Below are 19937 nucleotides of genomic sequence, written 5' to 3'. Positions count from 1 at the left end.
CCTTTTCTAGGCTTTTATTTATGAAACGCTTATTGAACTGATACAGAGTTAGTGTCTGTCATCAGCTGGTGGAGGGGGTTAGTGTGCATCCCCCCACCCCCCGTCCCCTCCCCACCATGGGCACTGAAGCCGGGAGTGGCTCCATCCTTCCCTCCACTTTGGCAGTAATGAACTGGGAAAGGCCCTGGGGCAGGGAGGGGGTTCCAGGGCAGGAAGACGAAGGGAGAGATGGGAAGGCCCAGGGCAGAATCTGGTCCTCCTGGAGTAGGAGGCTGGCCCCAGGCATCCCGGCAGGAGTTTTGCTTCTCCTTTGTAGCAGTGGTTTGAACTGGGCAGCGAGGAGGATGAACTTCTCTGGACCCTCTTCTGCCTCCCCAGCCCGGGCTTGAGAGTGTCCTCTTTCGCTGCTTCTCAAGAAAGGGTCCTCTGTGACTTCTCTAGTCCCCTCCGGGGATGCCTGCCTCCCCCAGGTCTCAAAGGCACTGCCCTCGGTCCTCAGGGTGAGGGGGCAGGGAGCCAGATGAGGTGGAGCCCAGCGGCTGGTGACCTCTCCCGGGCTGGAGCTGCAGCTATGTCCACACTTCTAGGGGTATCATGCCCTCCTTGCTACCCAGGGGGGGCAGCAAAGACTCATCCTCCAGGAACTTGAGGGGGAAGTGGACCAGGTGGCCCTGGACCTGGGTGAGTTCAGACCGGGCCAAGGGAGGGCTGACCGTGGCCAGCGGCTCCGCGGCCACATACTCCCGGAGTGCCCGGAGGGAGCGAGTGGCGTTGGACGGCAGGCAGCGGAAGATCTATGGGCGAGGGGTATGGAAGCCAATAAGGCTTGGGGAGACTGCCCAAGAGTCCAAGCCCAACTGGGCTAGACGCCCCCATGCCCACCATATCCCTCTACACTGACCCTGAGCCACTGAATCCCATGATGTCCCCAGACCCTCATCCCCTTATGAGGATGGCTGTGCGGGGGCTCCTCTCTATCCCACCCTAGACAGGATAATCCGTGAACTTCCCCCTGCCAGCACCCCTGCCCACACCCCTTGCCCACCTGCTCATAGATATTGGCATTGTTCTCAGCTGTGTCTTGCCATGACTGGAAGAAGTCATCACAGACAGGGTCTCGGAGATCCAGGTCCGGCCGGGCATCTGCCCCGAGAATCACGCTGCGGGAGAAAGGGGTCCCAGCAGGGCCAGATTAAGATCCTTTGAAAGCCTGAATACCAGAAAATTATAATGTGCCTACCCAGGTATTTCAAAATAGAAGCAATGTTAAACAGTAAAATAAGTGTAAACGAGTCCAACAGAGCTTTAATTTGTCTCTACTTTGGCGACTACTTTAATGCTTTAAAAGATATACCAAGTTACTTTTGAAATATTTGTTTCTCATTTTTTTGGTATCCCTGCTTTGCCGGTACCTTAAACTGGATGAGTCTGCCTCTTGGGAAATCCAGTACTACCTCTAAGCAATCCTCACACTTGCTCAAAAGGCAGACCCTCCCCCTTTCCACCTCTCCCACTACGCTGTAGCACCCCACCCCGGCTCTACCTGAAGCAGTGTTTCCGCAAACTCAAGGCAAACCTGCCCGCCTGATATTCCACACCATTCATGAGGGATGCCTCCATCTCCGTGTCCTCGATCAGCACAGCCAGCTCACTGTCCCGCTTCCCCAGTAAACTCCGGTCATTGATGTTTGCGGAGCCTGGGCAGGGGTGGGGGGTGGGGGTGCAGGACACACTGTGTCCTCCTGAGCCCAGGAGACCCCATCACCTCTACCCAAGAACCAGCCTGTGGGCAACACGCCTTCTTTGGCCTCCATCCCCAACTGGGCCTCAGCTGCAATCTCCATCACCCACCTCCATCCCTGTTGCCCCTGGCTGGGCCCTGCTCCACTTCTCCCCACCCTCCTCTCGTTGCCAGGGCCGAGATCCAGCACTGACCAATGATGACTGTCCGGTCATCTGCAATGAGCATCTTGCTGTGGATGTAGACGAGCTCTGAGACCGGGTGCCTACCCAGCTCTCCGTGTGTGCGAAGCCCACAGATGGAAATATAGTCCCGCCATGCTGTCCCCACTGTGAGTAAGAGATGGGGGGAAGGGGAGTGAGGTGAGAGGTACTCTCCATGTGCAGACAGAGCCCTGTCCCATCTACCTCCTCACTTCAGAAGCCCTGGTCTATATACTTCTCTCTGCAGTGTAAGGCCACCTGTGGGCTCAGGCAGTAGCCCCAGAAGCATGCAGGAGTGATAGCCTCCTTCCGTCCATCCCTGGGGCTCCAGTCCCTCAATCGCCCCCTCCCCGGGAGTCCAGGGCTTGAACCCCCAGCTCCCAGCACTCACTGGCTGCTTTGAGGCGATGTAGAATTGAATACTCTCCACGACACAGCGTCCTGAGGGAAGAGAATGGGTGAGGGAGGTGGAGACTGGGGAGGAGATGGGGGATGTCAGGAGAGAGGTGGACCTCAAAAGTCCAGCAAGAAGGGATCAGGACAGAGTCAGGATGGAGGCATAGGTAGGATGGGGCCATGGAGAGGCAGAGTCTGGCTGAGGGGGGCGCCGAGGGTCACCTGTAAGTGAAGTGCAGAATGGCCTGGATGGAGTTACCACCACCTGTGGAGATGTCGCCCTCGAACCCGGGGAGCAGGGGCAAAAGCATGTAGACTCGGAAGCACTGCCCCTGTCTGGGGAGGGGTGGAGTCAGAGGTGTGACCTCTCCCCCAAGCCCCACCCATCCAGTTGGGCTTAAACCACGCCCACAATCCTCACACTCTGGCTGGTCCATCTTACTTGTGGGCCTTCAGGATTCTGTCCACAATCTCATCGCCCACCTTGTTCAGCACCGTCCGCCCATCTGAGCAGCTAATGAAGAATTGATTCTGGGGCAGGGACCAATGACAGACATCAGCAGTCCAGCCCCAGCCCCTGCCCTCAGCTCCCCGCTGCCATCCCCACCCCCAGGCTCCAGGCCCTGGCCCCAGGCTTCTGCATTTCTCCAGGCCCAGTTACGCCAGTCCTCAACGATTGATGCCACTGACATCCTAAGTCTCTCCCCTGGGATGTCCCCTCCGTCCTCTGCCCCACCCTCCCCCCAGTCAGACCTCAATGTAGAGGAAGTGCTGGCTCTCCCTGATGGTGTGCAGGTAGGCATTGAGGATGGAGTTCTCCAAGGTCCCCGCTGACCAGTGGTCCACTGACCGCAAGACCTGGGGGGGACGGCGAATATGATGTGGCTCCTGAGCCCGGGAGAGGAGGGGTCTGGCAGGGGCTCTCAGGTCAGGGAGAGTGGGCTGGGGCACTGGGCTGAAGGGAGGGAGGCGAGGGCAGGCTGAAGTCGGAGCCTCACCTGCACGGTGGCGCACTGCACTCCCGGGAGCATGAAAGGGAGCTGGTTTGCGGTGCTAGTGGACTTGGGCAGCAGGTAGGGGTACATGGGTATCTTGTACTTGGCCTTGGTGTTCTGAGGAAGAGGGATGGCAGAGTCAGAGGGAGGTGACGAGCTGCCCCAGGCTCCCTCCCGCCCTCCAGCCTCACAGGAGGGAGCAGGAGGGATCGAGCACCTTGGTGAAATTCCAGCGCTGGATGAAGTGCCGGGCAAGGTCCCTGGCGGGTGAGCCATGGACCACCACCCCGACGTCCCGCCATGGCATCCGGGGGGTGGTCTCCCTGTCAATGAAATCTGGGGGTCCCAGGAGAGTCAGGGGAGAGGTCAGGGATGGTCTCTTGGGGACACTTGGGGCAGGGAGGAGGAGGAGCCAACCCGAGGGGAGGGTGCATCACCCTTGACCCAGTTCATCCCATCCTCAGTCCCAGCCCTGCCTTCTGCCCCTGCTCCCAGCTCTCACGGGCTTTGGAGGAAGGGGACTCCTACCCTCAAAAGGCTGATCCAACTGGACCCAGTCCTTAGTGATAGGATTGCTGTAGTCCTTGCCCAGCCAGAAGAGTTGGTTGTGAGAAAGGTCTGGTGTAGCTGGAGGGTCTGAGCATGAGGTGGGGGGCTGTAGGGGGAACACACCCAAACCAGGGGCAAGGAGAGGTCATGGGGCCGTACAGAGCCAGGCCAAAGAGAAGAAAGGAGCATTGGAAGACTGGGAGACAGAGAGACACAAAGTAAGAATGAAGCAGAGACAGTTTGATTCCCTGGTCCTCCCCTTCAGATGCATTTGAAATCCCTAGAGGAATGGGGGGGAGGGGTGGGTAACGGACATGGGGAGGGGACTGGGTCATAGTATATTCAAAGCAGGTTCTTGGGGTCCCAGAAAGGCCAAGGAACCCTGAGTGTGGGCTTGGAATGACTGGAGGGGAAGGCTGGAGCTGGGAAGGGGTGTGGATTTAGGTTAGCTGAGTTTGGGGGAGCTCAGGAAGGCCTTGGGGGATTACCTGGGGGGCAGCTGACTCAGAGGAGTCCCCAAGGTCAGTCAGTCTGTAGTGCAGGTCATCCCAGCGGCCATAGGCGAGGTCCAGCCCCCCCAAGAAGGCCACTACTTGGTCCACCACTAGGAGCTTCTCATGGTGGGCCCACAGAGTCACCTGGTCTGGGTGGCGCATCACCTGGAGCAGGTATGGGGGAGTTCATGAGAGTGAGCTTAGGTGGGAGAAGAAAGAGGAGGTGTTGGAGGAGAGAATGGAAAGACAGAAGGATGAGATGCTCAAGGAAAGGGAGGGTTGAGGGGATGGGAAAGTGTGGTGAGGAGGGCTGCAGGGAAGGGGTCTCTGAGGGCTGAGAGTCACCTTTATGTTGGGATGCAGTAGCATCAGAACCTTCTTGCTATAGTCACTGTTGATGGTCAAGGCCAACTCCACTTCCTTAAACAGCAGTACGGACACCTGGACACCCTCCTCCTGGTGGTCAGTGAGGGAATCAGATCCTAATGCCTCTCTTGGAATGACCCCTTCCCACCCTCCCAAACCCTTCCCCATGCTCAGGATTCCTGTATATTCCTCCTCCCTGCCTGGAGGTCCTCAATGCTCTGCCATTACACCCTGCTTTGTTCCTTACAGCAAACCTAGATTGAACATCATCTATCTGCTCACCCATCCACACGTCTACCCACCTACCCAGCATTATCTATCCACCCATTTTCCCCAAAATTTACTCATCCCCTCATCTACCATCTATCATTCATCCATCTACCTGCCCACTCTCCTACTGACCCACTTTCCCAACCTCACATCCTTCTATCTATCTCCCTCTCCATCATCTACCCATCCATTCACCCACCCACTCTCCATCATCCACATATCTTTCCTCCCACCCGTCAACATCTATGGATGCTCCCAACATAGCAGACACTATGCCTTGTATTGGAACTAGTGATATTAATCAGTCCAGGGAGAGAGACAGACATGTCCACCCTGCAGTAACACAACAGAGTGTAATGGATACTGGGAGGAAAGTCTGTACCAGCTAGAGGAAGGGCAAGAACAGGGAGGTGTCAGTTCTCCTTAGGGAAGGGGAGGCGGTGATGTTTGCCAGACACTGAGCCAGGATGGGCATATTTCCTCCTCCTCAAATTTCAGATTCCCTGCCTTCCCCCATGCTACAGTCCCTTCTAACCAATCTCCACCCACAGGCCACCCCGCCACCATACCTCCCCTCCAGCCCAACCACTCTCCTCACCGCCTTCTTCTTGAGCATAATGTCCAGTCTCCAGTCATCTGAATGGGCTGGACGCTTCAGGTAAATCTCAGGACTCAACCTGGGATTCAGGGCAGGGGGTAAGGGCAAGCTAAGCTCCCGACAACAGTCACTCCTCCCCTTCCACTCCTTTTCTGACCCATAAGCTGATCTGTTGCAGGCCCTATCCTACCGCTTCTTGCTCAGGATTTTTCCCCACTTACCACCAGCCTGTGATGAAAATCTCTTCTTGAGCTCGCAGGATGGCATCAGCTGCAGCAGCAAAGTAACCTGCCCCATTCACAAACCTGGGGGAGGCCAAGACAAGGAGGTCAGGGGAGTCAGAAGCCAGAAAGCTCTGGAGAGTGAAGACCAGAGGACAGTCATGGGTCAGAGGTGACAGCAGGGTCAAAGACCAAGAGTGATCAGAGAGGTCAGACAGTAGCAGGTAGATATATCAAAGTGGGATAAATTTGCCAGTACGAGCTAAATAAAATTACAAACTACAAAAGACACAACAAACCAAAGAAAATGACTAAAGATTGGGAAGATTAATACATCACATATAGGGCTTCCCTGGTGGTACAGTGGTTGAGAGTCTGACTGTCAATGCAGGGGACACGGGTTCGAGCCCTGGTCTGGGAAGATCCCACATGCCGCGGAGCAACTGGGCCCGTGAGCCACAATTACTGAGCCTGCGCGTCTGGAGCCTGTGCCCCGCAACAAGAGAGGCCGCGATGGTGAGAGGCCCGCGCACCGCGATGAAGAGTGGCCCCCGCTTGCCGCAACTAGAGAAAGCCCTCGCACAGAAACGAAGACCCAACACAGCCATAAATAAATAAATAAATAAATAAATAAATAAAATTAAACTACAATGTGGAACAAAATGCTTGAAGGCTTACATGCAAATGTAAATTATTTTAAAAAAATACATCACATATAAAGAGTTCCAACATATCAATAACAAAAAGACATATAGGCCAACTGAACAAAGAATAAGAACTGATATGGGAATTCCCTGGCCGTCCAGCAGTTAGGACTCTGTGCTTTCACTGCGGAGGGCACGGGTTTGGTCCCTGGTCGGGGAACAGGATCCCACAAGCCGCACGGCACGGCAAAAAAAAAAAAAAAAGAGAACTGATAGTTCACAGGGGGAAAATGGCCAATCATAGATGAAAAGATGTTCAACTTCATCACTAAACAAGGAAATTGATATTAAAATGAATAACACTTTTTAAATTCACTAGATTGGCAAAAATTAAAATTGCAGGTTACATTCAATATTAGCATATGGGGAAGTGAGTATTCTCATAGTTTGTGAGAATATACATTGGTTTTATAGCTTTTTTAGAGGACAGTTTGGTAGTATCTATCAGAATATTAAATCCACATACCCCCGATACCATTAAATGCACTTCGTAATTCTATATCTAGGAAGACATCCTATTAAGTGCTTAACCAAAGATTATGTTCATTGCAGTATCATTTATAAGACTGAAAGTGGGAAATAATGTAAATGCCTAATCTCTAACACATGTGTTAAGTGAAAAAATAAAACAAAGAAGAGACTGCATGATCTCATTTACATTAAAACAAAAAGTAACATATATGCTAAGCACATGAAAATATGCAGGAAAAGATCTGGGAGGATAAATACCAAACTATCACCAGGATTACTTCTGGGGAGAAAAATGGGATTTTGGGGAGAGGGTGTAGAGAAGAACTAAGGGCCGGGGGGTAAAGGCTTGTGCAGAGAACTTTAATTTTTTACTTAATATGTTTCCGTATTGTTAGACTTTTAATAACTAACAGTCCTGTTTGATGGTGAAGAGCAGGGTCTTGACCCAGACTACCTGGATTTGAATCCTGGTTCCACTGTTTACAAGGTGTGTGACCTTGACAAGTTACTTAACTTCTCCTTGCCTCAGTTTTCTCACCGGTAAAGTGGAAATAACAACTGTACCTGCTTCACGGGGTTGTTGTAAGTTCATAAACATAAAACACTCAGAACGGTTTCTGGCACACACTAAGTGCTACGTAAGTATTAGCTATGATCAGTTCTTATGTTAAAAAATAAATCTCAGGCTTCCCTGGTGGCGCAGTGTTTGGGAATCCTCCTGCCTATTCAGGGGACACAGGTTCGAGCCCCGGTCCGGGAAGATCCCACATGCCGCAGAGCAACTAAGCCCGTGCACCATAAATACCGAGCCTGCGCTCTAGAGCCCGCGAGCCACAACTACTGAGCCCATGTGCCACAACTACTGAAGCCTGTGCGCCTAGAGCCCGTGCTCCACAACAAGAGAAGCCATCGCAATGAGAAGCCCGTGCACCGCAACGAAGAGTAGCCCCCGCTTGCTGCGACTAGAGAAAGTGCTAGCGCAGCAACGAAGACCCAACACAGCCAAAAATAAATAAAAATAAAATAAATAAATTTTTAAAATAAATAAATAAATAAATCTCTATCCCACCCCTCTAGGTCGTCACAAAGCATTGAGCTGATCTCCCCGTAGCGAGGGTGGGAGGGAGGCTCAAGAGGGAGGGGATATGGGGATATATGTATACATATAGCTGATTCACTTTGTTGTACAGCAGAAACTAACACGACATTGTAAAGCAATTATACTCCAATAAAAAAAAACTCAGCACCACCTCCAAGAAAAATTCTTTCCATGACTCCTCTCTGCCTATGATAAAGGTTAACCGCTTCAGCTTAGCGGGAGAGGCACTGATCAGACCCTGCGACCCCCAGACTCTTTACTGACCACTGCTCCTCACGCTGCAACAATAGTCAGTCTTGTGGTTCCCAAACATGCTGGGCTATTTCTAGCTTCTCTGCATGGACTGCCCTTCTCCATTTTCTTTATCTTGCTAAGGTTAACCTCAGGGTTACTGCCTTCTAGAAGCCAGTCCTGACATCCTACACTGGGGCAGATGCCCCTCCTCTGTGCTTGGTACCCTATATCTACCACCAGCGTGGCAAACTCCCATTGTTTCGTGACTGTATCACCTACTGAGTCTTATCCCTGCCACTGGACCTGGCACATAGTGGGTGCTCAGAAGATGTTTATTAAATGGACGAATAAATCAGAGACATTTGAGATCACTGAGAACAGAGAGGGTCAGTGTGGTGAAAGGAGGTTAAAAAGGTCACAGGAGGTCGGAGAGGTCGGGGTCAGAGATTACCCAGTTTGGGGTTCACAAAGATCAGAGGGCAATCAGAGGGATCAGCATGATTAAAGAGGTCAGGGGGTCAGGGAGATTTGAGAAGTCAAAGGGGGAGGTTATTGAGGTCAGAAGGGGTCAGAGGAGATAAAGAGGATCAAGGACTCAGAGAACACCAAGGAGGTCGAAAAGGCCACCGACAATTTCAGAAAGGATGTCAGTGTCTCACCACCGGGCCAGGGTCCCAGGCCGGGGTGGAGCGTAGCTTTCGTGCCGGTGCAGCTGTACAAAGTCTCTGCCCGGGCCCTGGGCCAGCTCAGTGATCTCCTGGGCCCACCACCGTGCCTGCCGGTAGCTGCTGCACTTGAGAATCAAGGACCTGGACGGAAACAATGGGTGGACCACAATCCTCACCCCCCACACCTCTGGCCTGGCCCAGAAACCTCCCCTTTAGCTATCACCTCTTTCCTACCTCCTCCCTTAGTCCCTACTTGACTTCACAGGGACAGGGAGTGTATCTGCCTTATTCACAGTTGGGTCCTTGGCACCTAGTATTGTGCCAGCCACTTAAGTTTGTTTCTTTGTTTTTTTTTTTTTTTTTTTTTTGGCCATGCTGCACTGCATGTGGGATCTTAGTTCCACGACCAGGGATCAAACCTGCGCCCCTTGCAGTGGAAGCACGGCGTCTTAACCACTGGACCACCAGGGAAGTCCCTTAAGTTTGTTGAATGAATAAATGAATGAATGGAGTGCCCTATCTTTTGCACCAAAAGTCCTTCCCCCAGGCTTATACTCAACTCTCTTTCTCTGGGCCCAGCCTCTAAGAGCAGCCCCAAGCATCTGACTAGAACAGTTCTCTGGTTCCAAATCATGGCCGGCTCCAGGGAGGTGGGAACGCCTTCCTTTCTTCCATGGTCTCTTCCACTTAACTCCCCTTAGGGCCCCAGGCTGGCTCTTCACTCACCAGGTGTCTGTCCACACCAGGGAGGCCTTACCTGTGGGAGGTGTCGATCCGGACCCCATACCGTGCCTCTGTGCTCCTTTTCCCCACCTGTACCTTGAAGCCAGGGTCGAAAAGCTGAACAAATGTGATGGCGCCGGTCTTGAGGCACATGTACAGCAGGAAGGAGTCCTTCACCACCAGCCACCTGGAGTGGAAGGGCTCTGACCATTCCTCCATGCCCCTGGGATCTCCTTCCTCACCCCCACCCACTCTCCAGCGGCTCTGCTCAGGCCTCACCGCTTGGACCAGCGATAACAAACTTGGTCTCGGCCACAGGTGAGGCCAGGAACACGGTGGCCACCTGAGCGCTTCCGGATCACCCCCTCCCTGTGGGAAAAACCAGGAAGAGATGTTGGATGAGGCTGGGTGAGGGATCCAGACCTCCAGCCCACTGTGCACTGCTCTTTCCCTATTCTCAGCCAGGGAGAGATCCAGATGTTGGCAGATGGCGGGTGAGGGGTGTCAGACACTCACAGTCCTTTGGATCCAAGGTCTGGGATAAACGACAGCTGACTGACTTCCAGAAACTCTGTCTGCAGAGGAAGAAAAAGGCTCAGAGGAGAGACTCTTGTTTTCAGCCCCTCAGACTCCACCGACCCTGGTCCTCTGCCCCCTGCTCCATCTCAAGAGACCTGGCACCAGCCTCTTGACCTTACCATGGCGTGGTAGTTGCGGTAGAAAGACATGGTCAGGAGGCAGTTGAGGTAATTCTCCAGGTATTTCTGAAGTAGGGATGGGAAAGAGAGAGAGACAGATGGGACCAGAACCATTTGCACCCAAACACCTTCCCAGAGGACCTGGTGTCCGGTCCCACCTGTTTGCTGGATGCATGTCTGGCGGAGCCCTCAGGACCTGCTCGGCGTAGAGAGGGCATCTCTCTGTTGGTTGCCTCTTGGGCTGGAGAATAGGCAACGGCAAAGCTGTGGAAGGGATGGGGGAGGGTCAATAGGAGGATGGGAGGCTGGGTGCCTTGGTTCCTGAAGCACTGGAGGTGGGGTCTTGGAAAAGGCGAGGGGACCTAGAGGCTGGCAGAAGGAATGCCCCCTACCCTGAGGATGGAGACAGAAAAAGGTGGGAGGCTGCCAAGGGTACTTTGGGCATCCAGCCCTGCTGAGATACTGGCCCAGAACCATGGACAGGAAGAGCTGAGCAGGGAAGGTTTCCTGGTAACCGGGGTCAGAGGAGCAGGCCCAGTGGCCAGAGTTGGGGGAGGAAAGCAGCTGGGGGAGGAAAGGCTGTGGTCTGGGGATGAGACAGACGGAAAGCAGCAATGGGGGCTGGGGCAGTGACATCCCATGCTGCCCCGCCGTGAGGGGGCACCTGCCCTTCACAGGAGGCAGTCTTGTCCCCCTCACCGAGCCAGAGGGAGCAGACTCGTCAAGACTTTGTGTCTCAGGAGGTCCCGATGCAATTCCTGGAAATGACAGAACTTCTTCTTGGTTGTCCAGGTAAAGTCACCGTGAGTGAAGCACACAGAATACAGAGTGCAGGTGCCCACCTGGGGGAGTGAGGAACTGACTGAATGGATGTTCCCTGGTTGGGTGGCAGCCCCCGCTCTGGCCAGCCCTCCCCTTAGCCCCCTCCCTGGTGCCAGCCCAGCCACCTTGGATCCACTGGTGTATCTTTCAGTGCCCACCACCTGGGCTATGACGGGAACCCCAGGGGCAAACACCAAGGGGTGAATTTTCAGAGACTGGAGGTCGTAGATGGCCAGAAAGGGGTGCATCCGGTCAGCTGACAGGAGAGAAAGTGGAAGAATGTGGACTCCAGGAGGTCTCAGCCCCCTCCTCCTCCTCTCCCTGAGGGCGTCCTCCCTGTGTACCTGGGTCCTCTCCCTCCTTCAGAGTGTCCACCTCGTCGGGCTCCATCTGTAACTGGCGGGAGTCCTCCGAGAGGCTCTCGGAGGTCGCCGCCATCCTAGGAATATGGGGAGGCCTCAGGAAGGTGACCTGCTTTGCAGAACCCTGCCCCCTATCGCATCCCCACGGTCTTCCATCTCCCACAGGTCCCCCGCTTCCCCCCACTTGGCTCCCGCTGACTCCCAATCTCTCTGATTATGGCGCATCGGTCTGCAACGCCCTGCCAACCCGCCTCTAATCTCCATCCCCTATCTCGATCCTTCCTGCATCCGGAATGCTTGAGTCCCGCCTCCCGTCCCGTAACCAGGGTGCCGAGGAACACCCGGCCAGGCCCGGATGGCCCCGAAGTGGGGCAGAGCAGAAGCCAGGGGAGGGGCCCCAGGGGTTGCCAGGGGTCCCGAGCCACCGGGGCTCCAGCCAGGCCAAGCCAGCTGGAAGAAGGGGTCCAGGCGGGAATGAGGAAGTTACGCGTTCCCCGCCCGGGAGGGAAACCCCGAAATCTGAGCATGAGGCTCAGTCAGGAGGACCCGCAGCCCAAGCTCATTCCCGTCCCCGCTCGATTTCCTGGGCCCGGGATCTCCGCGGCGCCCCCTCCCCGGTCCCCTCACCCGGGCAGCCCGAGCCAGCGGCAGCGCGGCTTCGCGAGCAGAAAGAGCCAGCAGAGTCAGAGCGGGAGCCCACACCCCAGAGGGCCAGGGCGGGACGGGCGCTCAGGGCCTGCCCTTGGGGGCGGGACGGCCCCCGGCCTCACCTCCTCGGGATTCTCGTCGGTCCTGTCCCGCCCCCGCCGCCCTCGGCCCGCCCTGCAGTCCTGCGTGCAGCCTGGGCGCTGGGGCCGCCCGCGGCTCTGCGGGACGGCGCTACCCTCTCCATGCATCGGTGCGGCGCCGTCTGCCGGGCTGTCAGTCTGATCCGCGCCGTCGGTCCGTGCAGGCCCGCTCCTCCCTGTGGGCTCTCGGCTCTGCGCACCCTCCTCCGCTCGGGCGCCGGCCCCCACGGGTCCTCTCCGGCCACCGATCCCGCCAGGGACCCTGGCGGGACGCGCCTCCGCGGCAGGGACCTGGCTGTGTCCCCTTCCCGGGCCGGCTGAGAACCACATTGGGCCGACCTAGCCAGCGTTTGTAGATGGAAGGAATGATGAAAGGCCCGAGGGCTGGTGGCCACAAATTCATTAACGTACGCAAGCTTGCATTCTTTCATTCATTCACCATTTACTGCGTACTTTCTCCGCGCCAGACTCTGAGCATACAGTAGTGAACAAGACTATCACGGGACTTGCTCTTCTGGAACTAACAGTCTAAGGGGAAACAGGAAAAATTTCAGGTTCTAATAGACAAAATATTTCATTTTTTAAAAAAGTAGATTTCTTTGTCTCTTCTATATGGAAGAGTGGGTTGATGGATATTTCTTCATGGACATTTGGGTTGTTTCTAGTTTTTGCCTGCAGCGAATAAAGCTCCTATAAACATTCCTGGGTAAGTCTTTGTGTAGAAATATGTTTTCGTTTCTCTTGGGTAAATAGCTAGCAGTGGAGTTGCTCCATCATTTTAACTTTTTAATAAACTAGCCAAACTTGTTTGATCTCTAATTGCACACATTTATATAGAGGCAGGGTGAAGAAAGTGACAAATAAAGGCTATTTTTAAATGGTCATTAAAAATCACTTTTTAAAAAATAGATCTTCATTGGAGTATAATTGCTTCACAACACTGTGTTAGTTTCTGTTGCACAACAAAGTGAATCAGCCATGTACACATGTCCCCATATCCCCTCCCTCTTGAGCCTCCCTCCCATCTTCCCTATCCCACCCCTCTTGGTCATCGCAAAGCACTGAGCCGATCTCCCTGTGCTATGTGGCTGCTTCCCACTAGCTATCTATTTTACATTTGGTAGTGTATATATGTCCATGCCACTCTCTCACTTTGTCCCAGCTTACCCTTCCCCCTCCCTGTATCCTCAAGTCCATTCTCTAGTAGGTCTGCGTCTTTATTCTCGTCTTGCCCCTAGGTTCTTCATGACCATTTTTGTTTGTTTTTTAGATTCCATATATATGCGTTAGCATATGGTATTTGTTTTTCTCTTTCTGACTTACTTCACTCTGTATGACAGACGCTAGGTCTATCCACCTCACTACAAATAACTCAATTTCGTTCCTTTTTTTGGCTAAGTAATATTCCATTGTATATATGTGCCACATCTTCTTTATCCATTCATCTGTTGATGGACACTTAGGTTGCTTCCATGTCCTGGCTATTGTAAATAGTGCTGCAATGAACATTGTGGTACATGTCTCTTTTTGAATTATGGTTTTCTCAGGTTATATGCCCAGTAGTGGGATTGCTGGGTCATATCGTAGTTCTATTTTTAGTTTTTTAAGGAACCTCCATACTGTTTTCCATAGTGGTTGTATCAATTTACATTCCCACCAATAGTGCAGGAAGGTTCCCTTTTCACCACACCCTTTGCAGCATTTATCGTTTCTAGATTTTTTGATAATGACCATTCTGACCAGTGTGAGGTGATACCTCATTGTAGTTTTGATTTACATTTCTCTAATAATTAGTGATGTTGAGCATCTTTTCATGTGCCTCTTGTCCATCTGTATGTCTTCTTTGGTGAAATGTCTATTTAGGTCTTACGCCCATTTTTTAACTGGATTATTTGTTTTTTTGATATTGAGCCACATGAGCTGTTTGTATATTTTGGAGATTAATCCTTTGTCTGTTGTTTCATTTGCAAATATTTTCTCCCATTCTGAGGGTCGTCTTTTTGTCTTGTTTATGGTTTCCTTTGCTGTGCAAAAGCTTTGAAGTTGAATTAAGTCCCATTTGTTTATTTTTGTTTTTATTTCCGTTACTCTAGGAGGTGGGTCAAAAATGATCTTGCTGTGGTTTATGTCAAAGAGTGTTTTTCCTATGTTTTCCTCTAAGAGTTTTATAGTGTCTGGTCTTACATTTAAGTCTTTAATCCATTTGCAGTTTATTTTTGTGTATGGTGTTAGGTAGTGTTCTAATTTCATTCTTTTACATGTAGCTGGCCAGTTTTCCCAGCACCACTTATTGAAAAAGCTGTCTTTTCTCCATTGTATGTTCTTGCCTCCTTTGTCGTAAATTAGGTGCCCATATGTGTGTGGGTTTATCTCTGGGCACTCTATCCTGTATCATTGGTCTATATTTCTGTTTTTGTGCCAGTACCATACTGTCTTGATTACTGTAGCTTTGTGGTATAGTTTTAAGTCAGGGAGCCTGATTCCTCCAGCTCCGAAAAAGCACTTTTTATTTTTTTATTTTATTTATTTATTTATTTATTTATTTATTTTTAATTTTATTTATTTATTTATTTTTGGCTGTGTTGGGTCTTCGTTTCAGTGCGAGGGCTTTCTCTAGTTGTGGCGAGCGGGGACCACTCTTCATCGCGGTGCGCGGGCCTGTCACTATCGCGGCCTCTCTTGTTGCAGAGCACAGGCTCCAGACGCGTAGGCTCAGTAGTTGTGGCTCACGGGCCTAGTTGCTCCGCGGCATGTGGGATCTTCCCAGACCAGGGCTCGAACCCATGTCCCCTGCATTGGCAGGCAGATTCTCAACCACTGCGCCACCAGGGAAGCCCAAAAGCACTTTTTAAATAAGTGAAATATTTTAAGATAGGGGGTAAAAGGAACTGCCAAACTGTTTTCCAAAATGGTTGTTCTGTTTTACATTTCCAAAATCTATGTATGATAATTCCATTTGTTCTGCAGCATGGCCAACATTTGATATTGTCTAACTTTTTAGTGTTAGCCATGCTAATAAGTGTAAAATAGTACATCATCATAGTTTTATTTGCATTTCTCTGATGACTAATGATGTTGACCATGTTTCATGTGCTAATTGACCATTTTTATATCTCTTTTTAAGTGTTCAATTCTTTCACTGATTTTTTAAAAAACCATGTTATTTGTCTTATTATTGATTTGTAAGAGTTCTTTATATATTTTGGATACAAATCCTTCATCAGATATATGTATTGCAAATATTTTCACCCAGAATGTGGCTTGTCTTTTTAAAATAATGGTGCCTTTTGGGAATTCCCTATTGGTCCAGTAGGACTTGGCTCTTTCACTGCTGGGGCCCAGCCACTCAGCGTGGCCAAAATAAATAAATAAATAAAATAATGGTGCCTTTGGAAAAGCAGAGGGTTTTTTATTTTGATTAATTTGTGGCCTATAGACTATTACTCAGCAATAAAAATGAATAAAGTGTAAAATGGTACAGCCACCTTGGAAACAGTTTCAAAATGTTAAGCGTAGAGCTACCACATGGCCCAGCAATTCCACTCCTAAGTATATTCCAAAAAGGATTGAAAATGTATGCCCTCACAAAAACTTGTACATGAATGTCCATAGTAGTATTATTCAAATAGCGAAAAAGTAGACACAAACCAAATGTCCATCAAGTAATGAATGGATAAACAAAATGTGGTGTATCCCTACCATGGAATATTATTCAGCCATAAAAAGGAATGATGTACTGATACATGCTACAACAGGGATGGACCTTGAAACATTATGCTAAGCGAAAGAAGCCAGACACAAAGGACCACATATTATATGATTCCATTTCTATGAAATGTCCAGAATAAGTAAATCCAAAGAGACCATAGGTGGGACAGTAGCTGGGGAGAAGGACAGGGGAGTGACTGCTAATGGGTACAGGGTTTCTTTTGAGGGTGATGAGAAGGTTATAACATTAGTTGTGATGGTTGCACATCTCTGTGAATATAGTAAAAAACCACTGAATTGTAGACTTTAAAGGGTGAATTTTATGGCGCATCAATTATTTCTCAATAAAGTTGTTATTACAAATAATACAAACTGTTAATACATACAACACGGGTGAATTTCAAAACCATTATGCTGAAAGAAGCATACACAAAAGAGTAGTACTATACGATTCCATTAATATAAAGTTCTGGAACAGAAAAACCAATCTATAGTGATGGAAATCAGATCAGTAGTTGCCTGTGGCAGGGAGTGGGGAAAAAGAGGGACAGTAAAGGCCACACAGGGAACTTGGTGATGGAGATGTCCTATATCTTGATTCAGGTGGTGATTACATGGGTGTATGCACTTGTCAAAACTCATAGAACTGTACACTAAAATGTGTGCATTAAATTGTATGTAAATTTTTACTTCCATAAAGTTAATTTAAAAAACAGATTTTCCAATATAAAATAAAAATTAAATTTAAAAAGAAATAAAATAAAATAGCAGATTTCAGTCAGGCAGCATAGTCAGCAGTGCTTTCCAACCTTTCCCACATCATGATACCCTTAGGGAATGATAATATAGCTCTTGGAGGGCATTTAGAGTCCTTGGTTGGCATACTGTGGACCTGAGGCTCCCAGCCCGGGCTCTGGCTGCCCTACACCTGGCTGAGGACATCAATACCTGCCAGGAACATGCTTGGGAAGCTCAGTGTGGCAGTTAACAGAGTGGACTCTGGGGTCAGACTGAAGAGGGTGAGGGAAAGTACTGCTCTTCTGATAACTGCCTGTGTGACCTTGGGCAAGCTACCTAATCTCTCAGTGCCTCTGATTCCTCATCTCTGAAATCAGCATAATAATAACACTTACTTTAAAAGATCATTGACGTTAAAAACAAAAAGGGACTTCCCTGGTGGTCCAGTGGTTCAGACTCCCAATGCAGGGGGCATGGGTTCGGTCTCTGGTCCGGGAACTAATATTCCACATGCTGCACGGCGTGGCCACAAAAAAAAAAAAAAAAATCATTGACACTATCAAGTGAGATAACATGTAAAAGTCCCTAGAATCTACCTGGCACAGCATAATTAATCAATTACAACTATTTTCATAAAAGGGGTCGAGAGCTACTGGACCATTTGAGAACATAACATTTCCCTAACTAGTAAAGTTTCTTGTTCTAAAAAAATAAACTATTCTTTCAATTTTTTACATCTTGGGCATTCTAAATACAAATGAATCTCATTCTAAAATACAAATGAGGGACTTCCCTGGTGGTCCAGTGGCTAAGACTCCGCGCTCCCAATGCAGGGGGCCCGGGTTCAATCCCTGGTCAGAGAACGAGATCCCACAGGCCGCAACTAAAAGATCCCGCACTTGGCAACGAAGATCCCACGTGCCGCAACTAAGACCCGGCGCAGCCAAATAAATAAATATTAACAAAAAATAAAATAAAATACAAATGAATCCCCAGCAGGGTCCAGCGTGGCACCAAGTTGTCTGGCATTGCTGCAATGAATTTTCACTGCATTTGTCTGTGCCGGCACTTGTGTGTCTGTCTCTACCATGCCTCCCCTCCGAGTCTTCTCCTGCTTCTCCATGGGGATCAGAGACAACTCCAAAATTAAGGGGGCACAAAAGGATAGGTGTTTGAGTGGGGGATCCCCCACCCCTTCCCTCCTCCCTCTTCTCCCCCTTCCATCTCCTGGCGCCTATAATCACCAGGCGGTCTGAGGCTGAGTGGTAGTTTTGCCCACAGTGGAGGGGCTTGGAAACCACACCCCTCCTAGGGCGCTCCTGGCCACTGTCAGCATCCCAGTCTCGTCCATTATTGAGATGGGTCTGAAGGGGGCATGGTGTTTCCCATGGTGTGGGTGCTGGAGACAGCGGGGTACTGAAAGAGGAGCAGGTATGGGGGAGACAGAGGAAAAGGTGGGCTGCCAGGCAGACAGACAAACTGCACCGGGGAGAAAGGTAAATGCTCAAATCAGGGAAGGGAAAAGGATAATCTGCCCCCTGGGCGGGAGGTGGATCTATCACTTCGCCAAAGGATTGGCTAAACACTTTGCAGGGCCCAGTGTGAAATGGAGAAGTGGGACCCCCTTATTAAAAAAATTATTAAGAATTTCAAGACAGTGACAGCAGAGCATTACACCAAGCATGGGGGCCCTTCTGAGTGTGGCCCCGTGTCCAGTGCATAGGTCACAGGCCAGGGAAGCCAGCCCTGCTGCCAATGTCCCCTCTCCTCTCCCTGCTGATGCTAGCGACACTCACCCCCTAGGTTCCCTGGCCTCTTTCCTCCTCCTGACCCACAACTCCCTTCTTCCCCCTCCAATCTCCCTTTTAGGCCTGGATCCAGCTGCCCCTCCAGATCCAGATCCCAGCCCAGCTGTAGCCCCCATCGTGGCTGAGGGAGGGATACTGTCCCTTGGGTCTGGCGCCTACTTCAGCAGGAAAGCCCGTCTCTCCTTCCGCCACCAGCTGCATGACATAGCATCGGCCAATGACTCCACCATTTGAAGGGGACAACCAGGGGCTGAACTTCCAGGAGGCCTTGGCAACCTTCCTTCCCCGGCCTTCTCAGTCATCCCAGTGTCTGGCTCCCTCAGATCCCTCATGACCTTCTTATTAAATACACTGAGAATTGCCAAGTGCTGTGTGTATGTGCGTATGTTTTGGAGAGGAGATGGGGACCACGACACCAGGGCTGTTATGGGGCTGAGGTGGGAAGTGCAGCATGGGGTGGGAGTGAGGACGCAGGAGTGGGGAACAGGAGGCAGCTGATCTCATGCAGCGCCCAGGTGTGCCTAGCAGTAAGTAGGTTTGCTGAAATCAAGCTTCAGAGTTGAGTGTGGTGAGAGCAGTTTGGAGCGGTTGCGGGGTAGGCAGGACAGCAGATGGGGCTAGGGAGCGTATTCGTTCCATGAATATCAAATGTCCACTCCCTGCCAGGCATTGAAAATATATCAGTGAATCAAGCACAAGGAGTTCTCTCTTCTCACTGAATTTGCTTTCTGGTAGGGGAGGCAGACAATAAATAAATAAGCATGGTAATAGGAGATAGCAGTAAGTACTGCTACGAAGAAAATTAAACAGGTAAGTGAGAGCGGGGTGGAGGAGGGTGGTGTTTCTTAAAATTCAGGTGGTCAGGAAAGGCCTTTCTGTTGAGGGATGTAGAGTTCTCAGGACTGTGGAGTACAAGCGAAAGAGGAATCAAAGACGCCTTGAGACAGGGAGGACCGGGAGAACAAGTTTTGCAGAAAATCAAAAGCTCTGCACTGGTTCTTTTGAGGTACACATGTTTGGTGTTAGAGATCCTTCTTCACTTAATTCAGGACCTCACCACCTCCTTAGGAAGCCTCCTCTGTACCCCCCGAAATCCTCCAGGGTAGGATTATATTCTAGAACCAGGTTTTCAAATGTGGCTTCCACAGTTCCCTTATCCATAGACTGGAGAAATGTAGATTAGGGCAAGACTGTCAGTCACTGTCAATGAGCACTTGGCTGGAGTGGGGACCGTCTTGCAGGGGCCAGAGCCTGCTCTCGTTTCCTATCCGTGGGGCTGAA

General features: G+C 50.7%; 2 protein-coding genes across 5 annotated transcripts; one reads left to right on the top strand and one right to left on the bottom strand.

The window, feature by feature from the left end:
• PLD2 (phospholipase D2) lies at positions 1–12519 on the bottom strand. 4 transcript variants are annotated; one of them, XM_061174656.1, is made up of 25 exons: positions 12385–12519; positions 11597–11691; positions 11378–11508; positions 11130–11272; positions 10589–10694; positions 10431–10496; positions 10249–10307; positions 10012–10101; positions 9767–9919; positions 9001–9150; positions 5834–5917; positions 5613–5691; positions 4724–4834; positions 4373–4543; positions 3864–3990; positions 3553–3671; positions 3339–3452; positions 3094–3198; positions 2783–2871; positions 2563–2676; positions 2336–2385; positions 1936–2070; positions 1544–1697; positions 1046–1160; positions 1–407 (listed from the first exon to the last, which is right to left on the bottom strand). In XM_061174656.1, exons 1-25 carry the CDS (start codon positions 12504–12506, stop codon positions 30–32), a joined length of 3060 nt encoding a protein of 1019 aa, XP_061030639.1. In that variant the 5' UTR covers positions 12507–12519; the 3' UTR covers positions 1–29. The 4 variants fall into 4 exon arrangements, with proteins under 4 accessions (XP_061030639.1, XP_061030640.1, XP_061030641.1 ...); XM_061174657.1 differs by lacking the exon at positions 12385–12519 and adding an exon at positions 12242–12327; XM_061174659.1 differs by having other exon boundaries at positions 316–794.
• Positions 12520–18206: 5687 nt separating this feature from the next.
• On the top strand, positions 18207–18890 carry C19H17orf114 (chromosome 19 C17orf114 homolog). The gene is made up of 2 exons (XM_061176562.1): positions 18207–18279; positions 18718–18890. The coding sequence occupies exons 1-2, from the start codon at positions 18207–18209 to the stop codon at positions 18888–18890; spliced, it is 246 nt and encodes an 81-aa protein (XP_061032545.1).
• Positions 18891–19937: the final 1047 nt, after the last annotated feature.

Source organism: Eubalaena glacialis, chromosome 19 (assembly GCF_028564815.1).
Source record: "Eubalaena glacialis isolate mEubGla1 chromosome 19, mEubGla1.1.hap2.+ XY, whole genome shotgun sequence".
Lineage (NCBI taxonomy): Eukaryota > Metazoa > Chordata > Mammalia > Artiodactyla > Balaenidae > Eubalaena > Eubalaena glacialis.
Note: the sequence above shows the minus strand (reverse complement) of the source record. Positions and strands in the feature narration are given on the sequence as shown.